This window comes from Camelina sativa, chromosome 1 (genome assembly GCF_030686135.1).
Source record: "Camelina sativa cultivar CO46 ecotype springtype chromosome 1, ASM3068613v1".
NCBI classification, from domain to species: domain Eukaryota; kingdom Viridiplantae; phylum Streptophyta; class Magnoliopsida; order Brassicales; family Brassicaceae; genus Camelina; species Camelina sativa.
Window position 1 is genome coordinate 23,262,913 of NC_141880.1, and position 22,724 is coordinate 23,285,636.

The 22,724-nt window shown below is 34.8% G+C and overlaps 1 protein-coding gene, 2 long non-coding RNA genes and 1 pseudogene across 6 annotated transcripts; 2 read left to right on the forward strand and 2 right to left on the reverse strand.

The window, feature by feature from the left end:
- Positions 1 to 2,496: 2,496 nt before the first annotated feature.
- LOC147950233 (uncharacterized) lies at positions 2,497 to 4,547 on the reverse strand. The gene is made up of 3 exons (XR_015596274.1): positions 3,782 to 4,547; positions 3,650 to 3,697; positions 2,497 to 3,554 (listed from the first exon to the last, which is right to left on the reverse strand). It is a non-coding gene; the product is annotated as an uncharacterized LOC147950233 (long non-coding RNA).
- Positions 4,548 to 6,945: 2,398 nt separating this feature from the next.
- On the forward strand, positions 6,946 to 11,143 carry LOC104699930 (arginine--tRNA ligase, cytoplasmic-like). 3 transcript variants are annotated; one of them, XM_087460963.1, is made up of 19 exons: positions 7,056 to 7,085; positions 7,313 to 7,354; positions 7,483 to 7,564; positions 7,644 to 7,774; positions 7,855 to 7,930; positions 8,030 to 8,131; positions 8,222 to 8,437; positions 8,529 to 8,609; positions 8,716 to 8,799; positions 8,924 to 9,028; positions 9,128 to 9,306; positions 9,440 to 9,524; positions 9,625 to 9,811; positions 9,887 to 9,956; positions 10,064 to 10,133; positions 10,231 to 10,320; positions 10,408 to 10,476; positions 10,568 to 10,666; positions 10,785 to 11,143. In XM_087460963.1, exons 3-19 carry the CDS (start codon positions 7,547 to 7,549, stop codon positions 10,893 to 10,895), a joined length of 1,773 nt encoding a protein of 590 aa, XP_087317089.1. In that variant the 5' UTR covers positions 7,056 to 7,085; positions 7,313 to 7,354; positions 7,483 to 7,546; the 3' UTR covers positions 10,896 to 11,143. The 3 variants fall into 3 exon arrangements, with proteins under 3 accessions (XP_010413632.1, XP_010413639.1, XP_087317089.1); XM_010415330.2 differs by lacking the exon at positions 7,313 to 7,354 and having other exon boundaries at positions 6,946 to 7,085; XM_010415337.2 differs by lacking the exon at positions 7,313 to 7,354 and having other exon boundaries at positions 7,022 to 7,085; positions 7,496 to 7,564.
- Positions 11,144 to 13,372: 2,229 nt separating this feature from the next.
- LOC104699916 (uncharacterized) lies at positions 13,373 to 15,365 on the reverse strand. Of its 2 annotated transcripts, none has more exons than XR_015563639.1 (6): positions 15,182 to 15,365; positions 14,760 to 14,987; positions 14,551 to 14,641; positions 14,364 to 14,419; positions 14,075 to 14,166; positions 13,373 to 13,708 (listed from the first exon to the last, which is right to left on the reverse strand). It is a non-coding gene; the product is annotated as an uncharacterized LOC104699916 (long non-coding RNA). The 2 variants fall into 2 exon arrangements; XR_015563638.1 differs by having other exon boundaries at positions 14,364 to 14,448; positions 15,182 to 15,355.
- Positions 15,366 to 16,334: 969 nt separating this feature from the next.
- On the forward strand, positions 16,335 to 18,679 carry LOC147950234 (uncharacterized; annotated as a pseudogene).
- Positions 18,680 to 22,724: the final 4,045 nt, after the last annotated feature.

Genomic DNA, 22,724 nt, shown 5'->3' on the forward strand with positions numbered 1-22,724 from the left:
CCAAAGAGAGTTATAAAATCGTACATACCAGCTTGTAATGCACCAGTACGTATTGATGTTCAAAAGGAACACAATAATCAAGTTGCTACAGAGTCTAAGGCCCGTTTGAAACGTGGTAGACCAATAGGTTCCAAAGATAAGAACCCTTGGAAATCTAAGAAAGGTGCAAATCAAATCGAGGTTAAGGAAACCATAGGCATGGCCGCGGCAAATCCTAAGGTATCAAATGAGGTTTGGGACGCTCAACCTCAAGGTCCTGAAGGTATTGATAATAATGAGATCTCAATAAATTATATCATGTCTGGAATTCAATGGAACCGAAAAGATGTCGACATCGATGAAATATTTGCATACAAGGTAGTACTTGAAATAAATGAGGATCATGAACCCAAGTCTATATTAGAGTGCACTCAAAGACTAGATTGGTTAAAATGGAAAGAAGCCATTGACGTGGAGTTAAATTCATTAAAGAAAGGGAATGTGTTTGGTCCGATCTTAAGGACACCATTCGATATAAAGCCTGTGGGACACAAATGGGTCTTTTTAAGAAAGAGAAATGGGAATAATGAAATCGTGAGATATAAGGCACGACTTGTAGCACAAGAATTCTCTCAAAGACCCGGAAATAGATTATGAGGAGACATACTCCCATGTGATGGATGCAACGACTTTTAGATTTTTGCTAAGTCTGGCTATAAGTGAAAAACTTAATTTGCGGCTAATGGATGTAGTGACCGTATATTTATATGGTCCACTGGATAATAAAATATATATGAGATTACCAGAGGGTATTGAGCTCAAAGATAAGAATGGTTCTCAAGAACAATACTGCATAAGGCTAAACAAATCCCTTTATGGACTGAAACAAAGTGGGCGTATGTGGTACAATAGACTAAGTGAATACCTAACTAAAGAAGGCTATAAGAATGATCCCATCAGTCCATGTATTTTTATAAATAAGTTTGCAAACAAAGGGTTTGTAATCATCGCAGTATATGTGGATGATTTGAATATCCTAGGAACCTATGGGGAAATCGCCCAAACAGTTGAATATCTAAAGAAAGAATTTGAAATTAAAGACCTAGTTAAAACTAAGTTTTGTTTGGGATTGCAGCTTGAGTACATAAATGATGGAATCCTTGTGCATCAAATGGTATGGACCAAGCTCACCCATTGCCTAGCCCAATGGTTGTGAGAAGTTTAAATTTGGATAATGATCCATTTGGTCCAAAGAAGGACGATGAAGAGATTCTCGGTCCGGAAGTGCCATTCCTCAGTGCTATAGGAGCGTTAATGCTCTTGGCTAGCCACACTAGACCAGACATTTGTTTTGCCGTGAACCTCCTAGCAAGATTTAGTTCTTGTCCGGCCCAAAGGCACTGGAACGGTATCAAACATGTGTTGCGTTACCTACAAGGATCATTGGATTTGGGTTTATTTTATACTAACTATAACAAAGAAGGTTTAGTTGGTTTTGCTGATGCAGGTTACCTATCGGATCCACATAATGCTAGGTCTCAAACCGGCTATGTATTTATGCATGGTGGTACAACAATTTCATGGCGTTCAATGAAGCAAACCATTGCGGCCACTTCATCTAATCATGCGGAAATTTTGGCTATGCAAGAGGCCAGCCGTGAGTGTGTTTGGTTGAGGTCGATGACTCAACACATCTGATCAGATTGTGGCATGGCCGACGATAAGGAACCAACCGTCATATATGAGGACAATACCGCTTGCATCGCACAACTCAAAAAAGGTTACATCAAGGGAAATCGGACAAAGCATATATTACCTAAGTTCTTCTTCACACATGAACTACAACAGGCCGGAGAAGTTCAAGTGGTGCAAGTTCAATCTTGCGACAATTCAGCCGATCTCTTCACCAAGTCATTACCAACATTAACATTCAAGAAGCTCACGTACCAGATTGGGATGCGGAGACTTAAGGACTTTTAGTGATGCTTGGAACAGGGGGAGTAATACGTGTTGTACTCTTTTTCCTGCACCATGGTTTTGTCCTAATGGGTTTTCTTGGTAAGGTTTTAATGAGGCAGCATCCCCAAGCGTATTACGGTGATCTCTTAGCATTTGCACGGTTATATCATCCAAAGGGGAGTGTTGTAAATCACTTAGGATGGATCTCCATAACCGGCTCATACATGTCCTAGTTTGTAAGGCCCATGGCCGTAGGACCATTGCCTATTTCCTATTCCTAGTAGGTTTTGTACTAAGGGTTTATCCATCCCTATATATATGTAACACTCATTAGATTGATCAATAATAAGAAGAAGAAAATACAACCTCTTGTTTCTTCTCTAGTTTCACAACAGAATACTCAATTCTATTATTACTTCTTTATTTGATTTATTCGAATTAAAACAAATAAGTATCTGTTGCGAGCAAAAACAATTTAAATGGACTAGGGATTCGTTCGAACACGTGACCTCCCAGGCATGAGAACCATCTCTATTGCCACTTGACCAAGGATCCATATTATGAAAAATGTGTCAAGTTTTACCTTTACATCGAGAAAAGGATGTTACATGAGTGATGATTTCGGATCCGACCCGGGATCCGTGCATTTATCCGTTTTAGGTTAAGTAAAAGTTGATTATATCCCTATCGAAAATAAATTATTTTGTCTTAGCCACATGCGTTCTTGCGTTATCTTGTTGAATAAAGATAATTTTTCCGACATCCTCACTAGGCCATTTCTCACGAATCTGGGGAAGAACTTCTTCAAGCAAACATCTTCTTATGTCGTCTCTTTTAACTGATGTAATGGGTTTTATTTCCATAGTCCCAGCTTCACTGTTTATATTCCGTCTTTGTGCAGCTTGAAAAATGACAAAAGGAAAAACCCCAATCCTTCCAGAAAAAGTTTCGATTCCTTCATCATCGAATCTCAGACATCATAACTTTTCCAATGAAGTTCTTACTTTGACATGTCCGTATGGGGTCTTCTTCTTCAGGAAGTAGATAGTAGTTCTCTTTTCTTTTGGTCATATAGAACCACTTTTCATTCTTATGCAAACTGTTGTACATATCAATAAATTTTGGTTCATGATTCAAACTGCTAGGATCCAACATTGATAGGCAACACCGTAACCTAGCTACCTTGTTTTCTTCTTTTAGATGTGGTTTCAGAGCATTGGAATGACGTCGTAGAAGACCTTCTTTCACATGTTTATATAGTGTTGAGTGACTTATCTCAAGGGCTTCAGCCAACGTCCTCAAAGTCGTCCGTCGATGTAGAGGTGTATCAATAATTCGTTGTATGTCAATAGGAATTTTCTTGCGCCCACATCTATTTTTCCTTCTTTGGGACACATCAACCAATACACCAGCGGGAGTGGCTTTAGCTTGTCTCTATATTCTTTGAACTGTTCGAATATGCATCCTCAGTAGATTTGATACCTCTCTTTTGGTACTTTTAACCACTTTTCCATTCACACTCCTTTCAAGTAAAGCGTTATAGACTGCCCACCTATGAGCATTACTGTAATCCCTTTTATTTCTAGCTATGATGGCACTGTTTGCGTTAAGACCTCCTCCAAACGGTTAATTTTTTATAAATCAGAAAATGTATCATCAAAAAACAATGCATACTTTTACATTGTTATTTCAAGTTAACAAGAGAACTTACTTTGGTCTCCAACTAAGTGATCTTGATTCTCTTCATTTTCGTTTGGTCCTAGTCCAAATGGAGAAAACATAAATCGACATCAGTAATACTACATATTTCCCAAAAAAAAAGACAGATAATGATTCAATTTACCTTGGTCTCCAACCATGTGATCTTCAGTTTCTTCGTATAGCTGCTCGACATCTAATTCTATTATTTCAGAATCCTCTTCCGTCAGACTCACGTTGAGGTCGATTACAATGGTACTTTCAGAAGATGCTATAATCCTTACCGTAGGATCACCACTTTCAATATTTGTTTCCTCAGCCACATGATCAGTGTCACCTTCCTCTCTAAAATCTCCATTTTCAGAATCATGATCTTCACTATTCGCTGGAATGGTATTCAAATCAAAGGAATGGTTTTTATTGTTTCAAGGTGAAAGGTTTAAATCAAAGTTAGCCACTGAGAATGATTAGTAGCATGAAATGTTACAAGTACTATATAGACATGTCAATCATTTTTTTACTTGTTTTCAAGTGAATTCACTTCGGATTCAACTGATTTCGTTAACTAAATTGTAGATCTAAGATATATCATACTATTAAAGGTTAAAAAAGACAAAATCTATCAGTTTTTTTTTTGTTTTCCCGATTTTAACACCGATCTTGGCGAAATCGCGGCGGAGCACTGCCGCCGAGCGCTTAACCGGCGCCTAGGCAGCCTCGACGGCCGCGTTTTTGAACAGGGATAATAACTAAACAAATGATACTAAAGATAAAAGCAAGAGAGAAATATAGGAGGAAGTCATTCAAAGGCAAAATAGTTTTCATTTTATGGCAAACTTGTCAAAATATACTCAAAAGTACACTATGGTGAAGAAGTATGTATGAGTGTAAGACTATCTTATGAAAATGGATGTATATGCAATTGTCTCGAAAAAAATGAGAAGAAAAAAAAATAAAGTAAAAATAAAGAGAGTTGAGTATGTTGTAATTTTAAAAGTAAAAATATGTGTAGCAAGAAGTGAATGTAAGTTGGGAAAAGTGGATATGAATGCTATTTTATTTTTGAATAATAATAAAATTAAATTAAAATTTATTATATTTGGTAGATAAAATCATATACATAAAAGTAAGGTTTTGGTCTCTCCTTAGTGGTTGATTTTTATTTAATGCTTTCTAATTTTTTTTATTAACTTTCTAGTTTTTGATTGTTTTAAACAATATTTAAGACCAATTAATACAATACATTTAACTCACACATTAAAATAAAATTATAACTGAAAATAAAATCTCCTCCTCTCCCACCAATATCAAATGTTGTTATATCTCTATGTGTTGTAAGAGTTTGATTATATATTTTAATTTAGAAAGTATTATATATATTTAACATGGTTTACAATTTTAATTTTATTTATATAAAAAATAAAATGTTTCTTTTATATTTCTTGTTTTTCTAATCTATTCATATTTAATTTTTTAAATTTCCATAGTTAAATTTAAATGCACATATGTTGGTTTTAACAAAAAAAAGTCAAGTTTATTTGAGAATTAGATATTCCTATTCATTTTATTAGTCCATTTGACATTTAATTTTAAAAATTTAATATTTATTTTTAATTAAACAACACATTTTATTATATACATTAATGCATACTTTAAATTCATTTTTTACTACTAAATTATAACTGAAATTACATAAATTGTGAATTGACTTTTTCTCCTCCATTCATTTTCATTTAAACACTCTATTAATTATAATTGTAACTTCTCTAATTTAATTATTTTAGAAATGTAACTTCCATCACTTTTTATCCTATAAATAACTATTCTCACATCCTCCTACGCCATATCCCAAATCCTAAATATTTTCTTTGTTTTTTAGAATGTTCTTGCATACCCAAATAAGAGTTTGATTATATTTTTTGTTTACTATATATTTTACATTGTTTTGAATTTTATTGTTTCTTTGTTTTATATACTTCTCATTTTCTTCTTTGTTTTCTTATATTATTTTGATTTAGAATACATATGTATTCTTATATGTATAATAAATTTTTGATGACCACAGTAATATTTTGGTTATAACCATCTCATAATAAGGGATTCAAACTAAATAAAACATCTTAAGTATTTATTTTAGATGTTTGATTAGTTCTTACAAATTCATGTATATTTATTTTATTCTTAAAATTTGAAATGTTCTCATGAACGAAATTTTTGTAATATAATTCTCAAATCAATTTTTTTTTACCTCTCTCTTACCTCCAACAAAATTGTAATATATATATATATTAGAATACTCATCATTATATTTCGTATGTGATTCAACATATAATTATATAAAATTCATAATTTTGAAATTTAATTCAAATATGCACTTTAAAGATTTTGCTATATAAAAAAGCAATTTGATATTTATTTTCTTTCTACCTTTTACTACAAGGATGAAAAATTGAAACTAAGCCTAGCAATATAACTTAAATTAAGGGGAATATAAAAAAATTGTAATATAATTATCAAATCAAGTTTTCTTAACTCTCACTTACATCCAAAAAAATTGTAATACATTTATTTTAGAATAATAATCATTATATTCAGTTTGTGATTCTACATATAATGATATAAAAATCACTATTTTTTTATTTAATTCAAATATAAATATTTTTCTATATAAAAAACAAATTGATTTTTTATTTTCTATCTAGCTTTTAATTACAACAATTAAAAATTTTAACTAAACCTAGCAATATATCTTAATTTAAGATTCTTAAGGGGAATATAAAAAAGTTTTTTTTTATTTTATTTTAAAATTTTGAATGCACTTCATATGATTTTATAGGAAAATATGTATTTTTTACTTTCAAAATAGTTTAGCTTTTAATTATTAAATACTTTAAATTATCTGTTTGTTTATATAAAAAACTTAAATTATATATTTAAGTCACATAATAAAATTTCGTTTTTATTATTAATAATATTTTATTATCTCAAATGCTTAAAAATACTAATGAAAATTATTATCAAAATTGAACAATAAAAAATAAATAACTTTAAAAGATATGTATAATATATGTATGATTATATTTAAATAAGTTATATATTTTGATATTGTATGATTTGAATAAATAAAATGTCAAAAATGTTAATGATATTTAAATTAATTTGTTAAATTTTTCATATGATTATTAAATAAATTTAAATTAATTAATACATTCTATTATACAATATCCGGCGCAAATGCACGGGATATTATCTAGTAAAATAAAAAACTAAGCCACTAAATAAATAAATAATGGGCCTCATGTTAAAGCCTGTTTAAAATTTTAAGTGTATTGAGAGAATTGAATACGTAACTATATATAGTGTTAAAAGAGTCCTGAACCCTAACAATTTCTCGTCAGCTCCGTTTTTTCTTCCTCTTCCCCGCAGCATTCTCCGGAAGAGTTGTTCAGGTACGTTCCCGTTAGCTTAGACATGTTAAGGAACCACACTCTGAAGATAATTCAACTTTCTTGTGCTTCAATTTTCTGTTTACTTTTTTTTTAGTCTCCTCAATTCTGTTCTTAGATTTTGGTAGAATTATGAATCAGTTGTTAAAACTATGTTTTCAGATGACTAAGTTACAGACTCTGATAAGTCATATGTTGATTAGTATCGTTCTTTTTATTGGTTTTGCTAGACTTCGGGTTTGATTGGTAACAAAAACAAAGCTTTACAAGTGGTACTGTTTTGAATTTTTACCAATAACAAAAACTTTACCAAAAACTTTATTAAAATCTTTACTCTCAGCTTTTTGATACCCCTTTTATGTACAACTTTTTCTTATAACTTTGCACTATTCCGTAACAGTTTCAGTTTACAGCTTTTTGGTACAGCTTTGGTTCCTTTGTCAACCACCCATAAGACATTGTTGATGGCAACCATGATAGCTGTAAGTCACATTTTTTTCCTTGTAAATTTAATAATTATTCTTTACTGTTTTATGACTGTTTTCTTGATTGATGTAACAGAATGAAGCATTTAGTGGAAATCTAAGACGCCAACTCGCAAAGCTCTTTAGTGTGTCTCTTAAATTAACAGTCCCTGATGAACCTGGTGTTGAGCCATTGATTGAGCCTGGCAAATTTGGAGATTACCAATGGTTTCTCCCTCTTTCCACTTTAACTCAATGAAATTTTTTAAAGTACTAATTTTTAAGTTTAGGCTCGTTGTTGTATGCAGTAACAATGCAATGGGATTATGGTCTATAATTAAAGGAAAGGGTACACAGTTCAAGAGTCCTCCTGGTATTGGACAGGTTGGTTGGTTTGGTCTTGTACAATTTTGTGGCTTTTTTTTGTGTGATGTATCCGCAGATTCTTAACCAACTCTTTATTCTGTTTTCATTTTCACCTAGGCCCTTATTAAGAGTCTCCCTACTTCTGAGATTGTGGAATCATGCACAATATCTGGACCTGGATTTGTTAATGTTGTACTATCATCTAAGTGGATGGCTAAGGTGCTCCTGTTGTTTTATTAGTCATTTTCTAGTCCTCGTATAAATCTAACTTTATGTTTGTTATAAATTGTTTTTCTAATCTATCTGCAGTGTATTGAAAACATGCTTATCAATGGGATTGACACATGGGCGCCTACTCTTTCTGTTAAGAGTGCTGTAGTTGATTTTTCCTCTCCGAACATTGCGAAAGAAATGCATGTTGGTCATCTAAGATCGACTATCATTGGTGACACGCTAGCTCGCATGCTCGAGTACTCAAAGGTTGAAGTTCTTCGCAGAAACCATGTTGGTGACTGGGGAACACAGGTAGCTACTTTTCTGCCCTACAAATGATTTTTCTTGACATTGAGTATTTTAAAAAGATATCAAAGAAATAAAAGCCGCTTCTCTTCTGCAGTTTGGCATGCTCATTGAGTACCTCTTTGAGAAATTTCCTGATACAGATAGTGTCACTGAGACAGCAATTGGAGATCTTCAGGTCAGCTTCCTTGCATCATATGCCCTCCCAAGCTTTAAAGTTCTTCTTATGTGAAGAACAATTAACCAAAGCAATTTAGTATTAACTTTATTATGTCCTCTGATAGTTGTTTTACAAAGAATCAAAACTTAAGTTTGATTTGGTGCCAGAGTTTAAGGAAAAAGCACAGAAGGCTGTGGTCCATCTACAGGTAGATAACAATTTTCAATTTTCACTGATGCATTCTTCTGTTATACAGTGTATTAATTAATATGCTTTTAGTTGCAATAAATAACTCACTTGTCTATTTTGTTTCCTTTGTTTCTTCTTTATAGCGTGGAGATCCTGTTTACCGCAAGGCCTGGGCTAAGATTTGTGAAATCAGCCGAAACGAGTTTGCCAAGGTTTACCAAAGCCTTCGAGTCGAGCTTGAAGAAAAGGTAAAGGAATAGTTAGGGACGTAAACTAATTTTTTTGAGACAGAATGTGAAAGAGATACATGAATGGATGATAATGAAAGATACATTTATTAATGACAGGGAGAAAGCTTTTACAACCCTCGTATCGCTAACATTATTGAGGAATTGAGCAGCAAAGGGTTAGTTGAAGAAAATGAAGGTGCTCGTGTGATATTCATCGAAGGCTTTGAAATCCCACTCATTGTTGTAAAGAGTGACGGTGGTTTTAACTATGCCTCAACAGATCTGACTGCTCTTTGGTGCGTTATCTTTATGTTAAAATCTAGACTTTAGTAGCAATCTTTGGGAAAAAAACATCTCATAAATTCAAATCAGGACTTGATTTGAACTTTCATATTGTTCGCTGGTGGTGCTAAAATCTTTCTGGCACAGGTATCGGCTTAAGGAAGAGAAAGCTGAATGGATTATATATGTGACCGATGTTGGCCAGCAGCAGCACTTTAATATGTTCTTCAAAGTGGGTTTGATGAATATTTTACTGTTTTCACGTCTTGTAAAATGTGATCTTGATTGAAACTGTCAGTCGTAACTTTGGTTGTCTTCTAACTTTGAATCAGGCTGCCAGAAAAGCAGGGTGGCTTCCGGACGATGATAAAACTTACCCTAGAGTTAACCATGTTGGTTTTGGTCTTGTCCTTGGAGACGATAACAAGCGATTTAGAACTCGGTCAACAGCAGTAGTCCGTCTAGCTGATTTGCTAGATGAGGCCAAGACTCGCAGTAAAAAAGCCCTTACTGAGCGCGGTATCTAACTTTCTCTTATCATTCAAATTATTTAACTTGGCTTATTCATCCCTTATATGTTGTTTATCTGTTTAGGTAAGGACAAAGAATGGACACCCGAGGAGCTGGACCAAATAGCCGAGGCAGTTGGTTACGGTGCTCTGAAGTAAGTATTTATCTCTATTTAGTATCTTTTGGTTCTCGATGACTGTTGTAACCAAGGCTGCACAAATGTGATAAGTGACTTATCCTTTTCTTTAATTTTCTTTCAAGGTATGCTGACCTGAAGACCAACAGATCGACAGGTTATACTTTCAGCTTCGATCAAATGCTTAATGACAAGGTGCTGTAATGTTTTTGGAGCTAGTCTCTACATATATTGCATTATGGAGTCATCTACAAATGCTTATTAAATATTTTGTATCATATTTCATGAACAGGGAGATACAGCCGTTTACCTTCTTTACGCCCATGCTCGGATCTGCTCAATCATCAAAAAATCAGGCAAAGACGTAGATGAGCTAAAACAGGTATTTTTAGTACCATGAACTCAAACACCATACAAAGTCTGTGTAATGCGCAATTCTTCTTATGTTTCAACACTTACTCAATTGCAGACAGGAAAGATAACATTGGATCATGCAGCCGAACGGGCACTCGGGCTTCACCTGCTTCAATTCGCTGAGGTAAAACAACATGCTCATTTAGATTCTAACTTTCATATTCAGACTTCTTTTTCTTGGTAACAAGATGAAACGTTGTCTGAATGATTTGTAGACGGTTGAGGAAGCGTGTACCACATTGTTACCGAACGTGCTGTGTAAGTACCTTTACTACTTATCCGAAGAGTTCACGAAATTCTACTCCAGTTGTCAGGTGAGCATTCCCCAAAGTCTACTTGTTGTAATTGAGCCTAATATACCGTACAATGAAGACTCTAAAATCAAATCCACAATTGTTTTCATCTTTCTCTTTTAACTTTTCTTTTATACAGGTGAATGGCTCAGCAGAGGAGACAAGCCGTCTCCTACTTTGTGAAGCAACGGCCATAGTCATGCGGAAATGTTTCCACCTTCTTGGCATCACCCCTGTTTACAAGCTTTGATACGTTTTATTCTGATTCTACTAATTTTTTCCTATGCACAACTAGTGACAAAGTCTTTCTTCTCCCCTTGGATTCTCGGCTGCTCTGTCTCATGTCACTAAACTGATCCCGAAAGGGTTCTTTTATTATCTATTAATTATTTGAATTCGTATCTTATTGCTTCTTTTTAAAAAAAAATCTACGAGAACTAGACACTTGTCTTGTGATCTTTTATTAAATAAATGCATGACACTTTTATTTGTGATGTATTTTTCTTTTTCTATTTTTGCAATTTTTCAAAATTTAGGTGTTATTCAACATCTTTAATCCCATGATCAAACTAATCAATTTTGATAATTATGAAAATTAAAACTAAATAGTTACAAAATCTAGTGTAGATGGTTGTCTTGAGTTCTTTGTCCATTTATTTGACTGATACTATCAACCGTATAAAAATTAGAAAGCAGAATACTCGAAAAACTGACAATTTCAAAGCAACCTATGTCTTATTCAGTTTTGCTGTTTGACAATTTCAAAGCTACCATTAATGTAAGACATGTCTGAACTCGACGGGGCATCAAATTTCCGAGAAATAGAGTTAACAGCCTACATTATCATATAACATTCAGGGGTAAAATCCAAAATAAGAAACTAGAAAAGATTACCAAACAAAGACTTAAGTTAAACATTCAGAAACTAAATTATTTTGACATAATAACCATGAGAAGTTTGCCAATCTCATCTTATAGTTATTCCTCTTCTTCACTCACACTAACCATCATCAGTACTCTCTTACTCCTCGTCCGATTCGTCATCATCACCAGGAACCACTCTCACCTGAAAGAGAACCCGCACGATGATTATGCCTTCCGGACCCTCGATCTTGTAAATGGTTCGATAGAAAGCCTTGTTTCTACGTTCCACCGTCTCGATTTTCTTAAGGATTTTTGTTCCCAATTTGCTATTTAAAAAAAAATAAACAGTTAAAAGATGTTAAAATTTGGTTATATATATGCTTAAAAACAAGGGAGACTTGCAAAATTAGAGCCCTAACTTGAGTCAATTGCAATGTTAGACCCTTCTTTTTCTCTCTCCAACATTTGCCACTTTCTCCCTATTAAATCCTCGTCCATTTATTTTATTCACAAAATTGTCATTATTTCTGATTTCTTTGAATTTTTTGCAAAAATGTTTATTACATTCATATCCCCATCTTTTTTATTTTATTTACGGTTGTACCATTGCCATCAATTTTCCAACAACCATGAACAACCAAATTTGAAGCTCTTAAAACATCAACAACCTGAATTTGTAAGCTTAAATAACACCCAATGCTATGAGAACTTCATCTTCTTCCATCTACTCTCCATTTTAATCAAAGAAAATTTGCAAGTGCATTTATCTTGTTATATGTCATGATTCTTGGATAGTGATTAAATTGGCGCTGGGTTTCTTCCGTGGTGACTTAAGACGACGTCCTCGATGTTTAGACATTGTGAACAACCACCGTAAGGTTATTTTTTTCCGGTAGATTTCGTGATTTTTCTTGTGTTTTTGTCGAAATTAGACTTCATTTGTTAGTCCAACAATCATAATATCATGTAAAGTCTACTATGTGGTCAGTTTTGCAATTTAAAATTTATCGAGTTTCGAGCCCGTAGACTAAAATTTTAGTCTCCTTAATTTCATTTGAAAACAAAAAAAATATGGTTTAGCCTGCATTATAATATTTATAACGGATACTTTGTTTGCAGTCTACTAAGGTGTATTTTTGCAATTGACCAAATTCTTAACTTTTTAGTTAAGACTGTCAGACGAAGTCTTTGTAGGATAATAAAATAGTAGTCTATAGTGGCTATTTTTGAAGTTGACCAAAATATAAAAGCATTGACCGTAATATTATTTATATAAAATTAACTAGTTGACTGCTAAAGAAGTCTACTAGTTAAAAAATTAAAATTTGGCCAACCCCAAAAATGACCAGGGTAGACTGCAAACGAAGTCAACATTCCTGGAGACTTTGTAAGTAGTCTAATTGGCGAAAGTCAAACTTGGTCAATTGCAAAACTAACTACAACGAAATTTAATTTTTCTAGTTGACAGATAGATGAAGTCTACTTGTTAGCTAGAAGTCTACTACAAAGTCAATAGTTTGGTCAATTACAAAAATAACCATTGTAGACTGTCACTACAAGAAAACATGAAATTAACGACTGCACTATTAATCACTATTTAGTCGCTAAATAGTGTTTTATGACCAAATAGCAACTAAAACCAGTTGTCGTAAATCGTTAGTTGGTAAGAAAAATTAGTAATAAATTAGTCGCTAAATAGCGACTACATTACGACTAATGTTCACAGTCGTAAGCGTAGTCATAATGTAGTCGCTAAATTTAACGACTATGTTACGACTAATTTTACGATTACGAACATTAGTCGTCAAAATTAGTGACTAATTACCGACTATAGTTGTATTATTGTATTTATACATGTTTGTATTTATATATTATTGTATTTATACAAATTATAAATATATATTATTAATTGTTTTAAATATATTTAAATTATGAATAATGATTTTTTGAATACTATATTTATTATTATAAACCATGATTATAAAAAACTGTATTACAAAATAAAATTAAAAATCATAATTAAAAATAAGAATACTTCATCGTCCTCAAAAAACATAATTAGAAAAAAAAATAAAAAAAAATAGATGAACAACTACATAATAAATGGTTTGTAGCACATTCTCAATTGCTTTGTATTCCATCATTGAAACCTAAGTAGTTCCCACTAATGTTCCCAGAGCAACTCATTTCTTCAAGTACCTTAAGAACAAACAAACAAAAAAGGTATCATGGGGACACATTTCCTAGTATCAATATAACAGAATTTCAAAATCGAACTAGAAATGAGAAACCATCGGGACAAGCAATTCACTATAACTAACATTTCCTCTAGCTTAAAAACTTGAGTGTGAATAAGAAGATCGACAATGGTGATTCTAGTTAAAGAGTGCAGACAAAACAAGTGTCTATAGATCTGGTTTACCAAATAACTCTTGACAAATTCAACAAAAAGCCTCACGAAAATTACAACAGAGGCTGCTAAACAAATGACTCTCTGACAGAATTAATAAAAGTATCACAGCAATAAGTAGCAAAGTAAATATATTGTACCAAATGAAAGTTTACCTTCCGCTTTGAAATAAAATTGTACATCATGAGCTCTGTCTAAGAGTGTGCTTGGCTGTGGCTTTCTCTGTAAGCCAAACATCATCTTCGACCTAAGAACAACAGGACATGATCAGAAATTTTCATTTTTAGAGACTGAAATCACCAAAAACAAAGAACCTTCAAGATATTATAAATAGTCCGGCTTTGGTTCAAATATAGAAAATAAGAAAGAGCAGAAAATAAAACATAAATAATATAAACTAAGGATAACAACTTTCATATTTAAGAAAGAGAAGAAGAAACTTACAACTGAAGCTGCAAAGAAACTCCAAAGCTGTGAAGCTTAGTGGTGTGACCATCCCTCTTTTCCTCACATAATCCAACAACCATATCTCAAGAATTAAATAGAAACCAAATCTTATCGGACCCAAAGTTGAAACCTTATGAGCTATTGAAGCAAATCATTGGAAAGTAAAATGAGTTAGCGAGCTTACGCAAGGTTGCTTGACAAAACAACAGGAAGGTTGTTGTGTGCAGAAATCTTATGAAATTAAATTGAGTCTTCCTCCATAGCTTTGATACATACTTGTACGTGAGTATTTTATTGTTGTTGAATCCAGAACCCAACAAAAAAAAAAAAAAAAGATTAACCAAAATTAACCAAAATCGGAATTAGAAATCAGAAGAAGATGATACAACATACCACGAGACGCATGTCTCAGAATCTCTCTTGAGCGGTGCTGATTGAGAAAGCTCGATCCATATGAGGCGAGATTTCTCGGCGTTGAGCTTTTTACCGCTGTTGACGAATCCATCGGGACGAGACCTCTTCTTTGCGACAACACTTCTACCATCACAAGGTCTAGGGTTTTCTATGATTCTTCTTCCTTCCATCATCAATCCCCTTATCGATTTCGGTTTCTCAAATCCCCTTCAAAGAACACAAACAAAAACAAATAAATGACTGTTAAATTTTTAGATCCAAACATAGGGTTTTCAATTGTCTTTCTCGCCGAGAAAGAAATCTACAGATCCGGAGGAATCAGAGTAAGAAGAGGAAGAATAAGATGAACATGAGAGGTGCTGGCGTCGCCGGTGTTGTTTCGAGATAAGTCAGATCTGTACCTTGAGGATTTCGTCGGAGGAGAAGCATGATTTCCAATAGGTGATTTCGATGAGTATATGTGGTTTACTTCAATGTTTTTGAGAAAAAGATTGAGAAGATGAAATAATTGAGTGAGAGGGAGAGTAAACGAGGGTTAGAGGAAGAATGAAATTTTGAGAGCCGCTTCTTGTTTTTCAGTAAGTTAGCGTCCGAGGGTAAATAAATTATTTTATTTTTTTAGGTCAACAATATGAGTCGCATATTAATCGCTAAATTGGTGACTATTTAGCGACCACATATTTTGGTATGTAATATAATCATAAAATAGTCGCTAAATTTTGATTAGACTAGCGACTACGATATGTAGTCGTAAAAAACGACTGTTATACGACCAAATATTTATAGTTGTAAAATAGTCCCTAAATAGTAGCTACTTAGTTGCCAAAAATGACGACTACATATATAGTCGTCAACTATAGTCGTACAATCCATGTTTTCTTGTAGTGTGTAGTCGAAGTTAACTTTTTGAAACTTTCTAAGAAGTCTACTCTGTTATATGTTTTTAATTGCAAATCTGACCAAAAAACTAACAAAGGAAGACAACAAAAGAAATCAACTACCATAGTAGACTTCATATAGTGTCTGCTTTATTAATTTGTAATTGCAAAAATAGACCACACAAAATAGACTTCAAGGGAAGTATCTTCATAGAGGCTAGTTTATGTCTACAAAGTTGACGTCAACATGAAGTCTTCCTAATTTGAAAACCAATTTATTGCAAATTGGTGAATAATTTTAAAGATTTTCTTGTTGAATTCTTTGATATATGGTATTTACTTGCTTCTGTATGTTTTTGACATGATTATATATTATAAATATGGAGAAATCAAGTTTTTGGTTTTCATAGGCAGTTAGGTTACTAAATTAGACTTATTTAGGAAGTCAAAATGTTAGAGTTGTTTATAAAGTCTGTACAATTGAATTAGTCTTTAATTGGAAATTTATAAAAAAAATTTGTTTTTTTCTAGTGCGTACGTGTTATATCGGTTATGTACTTGCCTATGTATATTTTTACGATGATAATATATTATACTTTTTGATCAATCATGTTTTTGCTTTTCTTAGGTTATTAGGCTATTGAGTATTTAACTTGCTGCTTACTCTTTCAAGTAAATGACGCAAATACCTTTGTTTTCGGAGTATGGTTGATGAGAAATGGGTCTTGGCATTTTGACATGGATGGATGCAAAGATGGGAGAATGTTTTTTTTTGCGACACGGTTGTACATACGCTGAGCTTGTTGAAATGGCTGTAGAAGATTATCTGATTGACAAAGAAACAGAGATTGTTCAATTATCGTATCCCTTAATAGAGATGATGCTTCAACGATTGCCCCAAGATACCCCTCCTGTCTATGTCACAAATGATAGATCAGTTCAGAACTTGATAGATTTTAGTAGTAGGAATGTTGTTCGCCTTTGCGTCTCAACGCAGTGCATGGATGGACATCCGGTTATGTCAAACAACTCTCGTTCTGTTGACGATGGAGAGCCAACAGATGAATTTGGTAACGATGTAGATCCAGGTGCCAATGAGTGTGCAGATGAATGTGCATAAGAATGTAATGAAACTGATCATACAGATGAGAAGCCGAAAGATGTTGATGACATGGATTTCGATTACAGTGAGCACGGGAAATTTAAAGATGAAGATGAAGATGGAGACGGAGATGACCTGGGACTAGATGCTGAAGAAGGGAAACCGTTTTTTGGTAGTATTCATGGACAGTTAAATAATCCTTCGATAGACCAACTGAAAGTAGGTCAATGCTTTGCATGCAAAGCTGACGCCATAACTGACGTGCGTTTGACCGCGGTTATGTTAAAATTCTCTTTCAAGATTAAGAAGTCCACAAAGTCTCGGTTGGTGGCAATATGCTCTGTGCCAGGATGCACATGGAGCGTAGCCACTGTGAAGAATGATCCAATTACTTTTTGGGTCACCAAATATCTGAACGTGCATACATGTTCTATTGTGGACAGCGAAGCTAACCGTAAGAGTTGCACCTCAAAATATACTGGGCGGCTTTTCATCGACCGGGTAGGAATAGTAGATGGTGTGTCCCATAACATATCAAAGATTCAATGAGGACAATGTTCGGCATGACTTTGGATTACACCACTTCGTACAGGGCTTTACAATATGCGCAAGAATATGTGAGAGGAAGCGCAGAAGACGGATATGCGAATTTGCCTTATTGTCTGCGGAAAATAGAGTAGTCAAACCCGGGAAGTGTCGTTGACCTTGTTGTTGATGACGAGCATAGGTTTAAGTACCTTTTCATATTTTTTGATGCTTTAATCCGTGGTTTCAATTACATTAGGCGAGTTATTGTGGTTGATGGGACCCATCTCACTGGCAAGTATGAAGGTGTACTGTTAATCGCTTGCGCATAGGATGGTAACTTTTAGATATTTCCGTTGGCTTTTGGTATTGTCGACTCGGAGTGTGATGCTTCATGGGATTGGTTTTTCACCAAATTAAGTGAGTGTATCTCGGATGAATATCCTTTGGTAGTAGTTTCAGATAGGCACAATTCAATAGCTAAAACATGTCGCAATGTTATCCCATGGGCAACACGAGGGATATGTTATTACCATCTTCAACAAAACATAATTTCTAATTTCAATGGGAAGCAACTGATATACTTGGTGAAAGAGGCAGCATATGTGCATACGCATGATGATTACAACCACTACATGGCTTCGCTCACTAACATAAATCCGGCTCTTGCAGCGTACTTGAATGAGGCAGATCCAACTTTATGGTCTCGAGTTTACTGTCCAGGAGATAGATACAACATCAAGACTAGCAACATCGCAGAATCTATCAACTCCATGCTAAAGAAAGCCAAAGGTTATCCCATCACATATCTCATTGAGTTTATTACGAAAAAATTAGGTAGGTGGTATTGGAAAAGACGAGAAGATGCATTAAGTCTGACAACCACTTTTAGCCGGGGTGTTGAGTTCTTATTGGCCGTAAGGGAGCATTACGCAGATATGATGACGGTCGAACGCATTGATGGTTGGCGTTTCCACGTTCGTGGTGGGCAACATGACTGTTTGGTTGACTTAGAAGCAAAACCTTGTTCATGCGGGGGGTTTGGTGTGGAGAAAATACCATGTTCCCATGCAATTAAGGCTGCCAAATCAGCTGGATGGAATATGTCTACCGTGGTAGAAGCTTGCTATAGAAAAGATTATGTATATGCGTCGTACACAGCTAACATTATGCCCAATGTCGAACACGCTCCGATTGGGCCAAATATCCGATGTATACCTCCAATACCAAAGCGGAAGCCTGGTAGGCAAAAGAAGTCTCGTTGGCTTATATGGCTAGAACTTTCACGTAAAAAGGGGACCAAGGCGAGGAAGACACAAAATTCATACGCTTGTTCAAAATGCAGGCAGCCTGGACATACTCGACCTCATTGTGTGAGTAACATTTTCACTTGATTATTTTTAATTGGCTGATATCGTCGGCTATACTAATAGTATTTGTTCAAGTTGCTGAAGACGGAGAGTAGATACCTTCATCGTGAAGTCAAATGGAATTTTCGTGATATTTTCGGGTATATTCCACATGTTCAAGTCGACATCATCTATTAAAGACAATCATTTCTCCTAAGTGGATTCCATTTTCTTCTCTTGTTCATCAAATAGCATTAGATATAGAATGATGAGTCGGATTTCAGGGTCAGATTCTGATACAAATTTGCAAATACAAATTCCTGGTCCAATCTGCAACTACTGTGGTAGATCTACGGTACTTGTGAAATGATGGATAGATGCAAATCCGGGAAGAAATTTCTTCAGGTGCACTGTTCATGGTTTTTCCCATTGGTCAGACGAAGAACCATCACGTGGGTGGCAAAAGCGGAGCTTATTGGAGTTGAGGGATGAGATCCGTCGCTGGAAAGAATAAATCAAGGTACTTAAAGAATCTATAAGAGCAATGAATAAACAAGTTGTTAACGGTTTGGTGAACTCTGAGTTGGTTAACAAATATGAGAAAGATAAGAAGCAGTTTGAGTGTGATGTTATGACAGCCAATGAGAGGGAAAAAATACTTTGACAATTCATGGTTTTGTCTTGGATATGTTTCATTTTTGTCATCGCAATGTGTCTTGGGATGTGTATGAAGCCACTAAGTTAACTTCAATCAGATGTCCAGTAAGCTTTCTATGTACGCTATTGTTTGTAAAGAAGTCTCCATGTTAACTTCAAACAAATGTCTACTCTATATTCATTGTACCCTTTTGTGGATCTCTAAATTCATTGTACACTTTCGCTATCTCTCCATTCATTGAACCCTTTCGATGTCTCTACATTCATTGTATCGTTGCCTTCGCTTCATCTTCTTCATTGATCATTGCACCTATAAATATCCTCTCAATTTCCACTCAGTCTATTGTATCTCCTTCATCGATAACAAGAGAATAAGTTGGTTACGATTGTTTACTCATTTTGATTCTCGTGATATGGCCGGAGAGAGTTCCAGAAAACATAAGCGAAGCAATTCCGATTTTGAGTGGGAAGAGGAAGTAATAGACGCCATGAAAGACGCGTTTGAGAGGACGAGATTCGTGGTGGAAGAAGAGACAACAGATCGCTTCAAAGCAATTCTTCATATGATGAAAGATCACATGACGAAGAAGGAAGAGGGTACCGCCTTTGTGCATCATGTGGATATGATCGACGCTCAACTATCCCAACTGAATCAAATATTGGGTCAACAACTTGTCAAGTTCGAGGCAGAGCACAAGAGGTTAGAGGAGATGAGAGAGGTTGCGGAAGCTGATGTCAAACAGTGTGTGGTTCCTCCTCATATTGAATGGGGCAAACTTCATGTCTGTTTCGACAATTAGTTGCATCAAACTTTATATTTTATTTTTTTACTTAATGTATGCCTAATGAATACCTATTTATATTTCTATTTGTAAACTCTACATGCCTAATGAATACCTATTTCTGTTTCTATTGGTCAACTCTACATTCATATTGGACAACAAGATCAAAAAGAAGTATAAAAGTTAACTTCATTCAGATGTCTACTAAGCTTCCGTTGTACGCTGTTGTTTAGAGAAAACTAAAAGTAATTAATATTTTAATAACTAACTAATGAGAAGCAGTCAAGTGTAAAAATAAGCAGAGCAATGATTCTACCACAAGTACTTTAAGCATCGGTTCTCTCCCTTTCTCTCTTTCTATATTATTTTGTTAATTTTTAATAAAAAGGGATTTTTGTCAAATGTACCACATTTCCCGAAAAACTTTCTAAATCTGACACAGTTTATATTATTTTATGTTATTTCTCGATTTCCGACAGCAGAAGTGAGAGAGTATCGGCGGTAGAGTAGGTAAAAAAAGCACTTTGTTGTCATTTATTGAATTTCTGTAGATGCCTTTGTGGAAAAAAGGATGAACCATTGTTTTAATATTGAGATGTTAGGTGAGAGACATATTTGGTGATGGACAAAGTTAAAAGGGATACAATTGTTTGGTTTTTTGGTTTGATGAATGAGAGACCATGGACGAAGTCGTCGCAATTAATGGGAAAGATTGAATTTCGAAAGTGGTATAATTGTTAGAAAATTTAGAAGAAAAAATATAACTACGAAGAAAACTTAGAAGAATATAAATACGAGAACAAGAACAATAATCCATCTACATAAGAGTTAATAAGGAAGATCCCACAAAAATGTATGGATACCGCCCAACATCAGAGTTAATCAAGATATATCCCATCCACAAGATCCCCCAACAGAAACAAAACATCATCCTAATAAGTCATACATAAGACATACATAATTAAATAGACTTTAGATTATGGAAACAAGTTCTTAATTAGTCCCGAATCGGGGGAAGATCATAGAGCCCAAAGTCTTCGGTGTAATTCTGCTCATTTGGTCCACAACACTCAATCTCGTGAAATAAGTCACAAGCCAGCTTCTCCCTTATCCATGTGATGTTCACGTCGCACAAAGTAGAAGGAAACAGTAGTCCGAGTGCATGACATTCTATGTACTTTAATGTAAAAATACCACAGTCACCTAGCCTCTTATTCAGAGGCACTCCCGTTTTGACACGCTCGTAGGTGAACTTATCGTACGAGTACATCTGTTTGTGGTCATGACTGTCTAACTCTCGCAACACATACGGGACCATCATAGTTATCGGCTCAACTGCAGTCGCAAGCTCATCATCGGTTGAACAACTGGGAATGCTGTCCCAGACCACGATGTGTCTCATTGGAATCGATATCCACAGAGCAACCCAATGCTCAGATTTAACGTTTAACGGCGCATATAAGTCGTCCACTTGGAGACCCCACTATTTGTTAGACTGAGCATATGGTGGATACTGACCTGCGTGGTATCTGAAGGAACTGGCCGGCAGAAGTTTTCCAGATCCATCAGCATTTGGCTCAGATTTGACAAAGTCAAAGTACTTCGTCGTCCACAAATGAGTGAACATAGTGTCTAGGAAGGAAACTCTATTCGATCTAAACCTCTCAGGATGTTGTGTGTATCGATGTCTCAATAGATTCAAACCATCATCCAAGTGCTGGATAATCACATGGATTAAAAAAACAAAGTTAAATAGTATTAAGACTTTCAACATAAATCTTACAAGAAGTTTACTAGTAGACTTACCAAATCTCGTAGCCACACAGCTCTTGTCTGCAGTTCGTACAACCAAAGACAACATTGGGATTTGTCTGGAACCTTGTTCTTGTACGTCCTGTGGATGAAGAATGGTTTGGAAACATATAAGTTACTAGAGTCGCGAAACGTAGAATTTTGAAACATAACATAAAAGGTAGGCGACTTACGGATCTTCCTTCAAGAAGTCAAGCAAAACTTTCTTCATCTCCTTCTCTGCTTTATCAAAAGGATTGTATGCTGACGTATTTGACGTACAACCCATGATAGTCTTGGCTGTGTTATCACCAACAAATGGAGAACGCTGACTTGACGCCAATCTCTTAACCCTCTTGTTGATGTCCTTCTCCATCACAGAATAGATGAGGTTCTTGAAAGCAACTCTTCCCCATGGATAATAAGGGAATGCATCTAAATCCATGACTAGCCTAGCCATATTTAGACGGGTGGGAATTGAGGATTTTCTAACTTTTATAAACCCAGCATAGATGGCTAAATTATCCAACCTAATACGATATACTTTATCCTAGTCGTAAGCGTTCTTACATGCTGCGACGAGTTGATCAATACTCAGACCGATGTCTAAACTGACTCCAAGTTTCTCCCAAAACTCTTCCATCTCGTCTATAACATCAACTTGTGGTTGCTCCAAGGACTCGACATCTTCACAGTTAAGTCTAGTGATGGCTCCAACTCATTCAAAGAAAATCTTAATGGGTTAGACCCAACTAGACTCTGTATCTTGTACTTTTTGTTGCAGACTAGCTGAAAGATGAGCATATAGTGAACCAGTCTGGAAGCCCATACGAATTTGAGACGGTTGAACTGTAAGAAGA

Coding starts and splice junctions, on each gene's coding strand:
- LOC104699930 (XM_010415330.2), top strand. Junction 7,775..7,854: donor AAATTTGGAGATTACCAATG/GTTTCTCCCTCT, acceptor TGTTGTATGCAG/TAACAATGCAATGGGATTAT. Junction 9,029..9,127: donor GAGTCGAGCTTGAAGAAAAG/GTAAAGGAATAG, acceptor TATTAATGACAG/GGAGAAAGCTTTTACAACCC.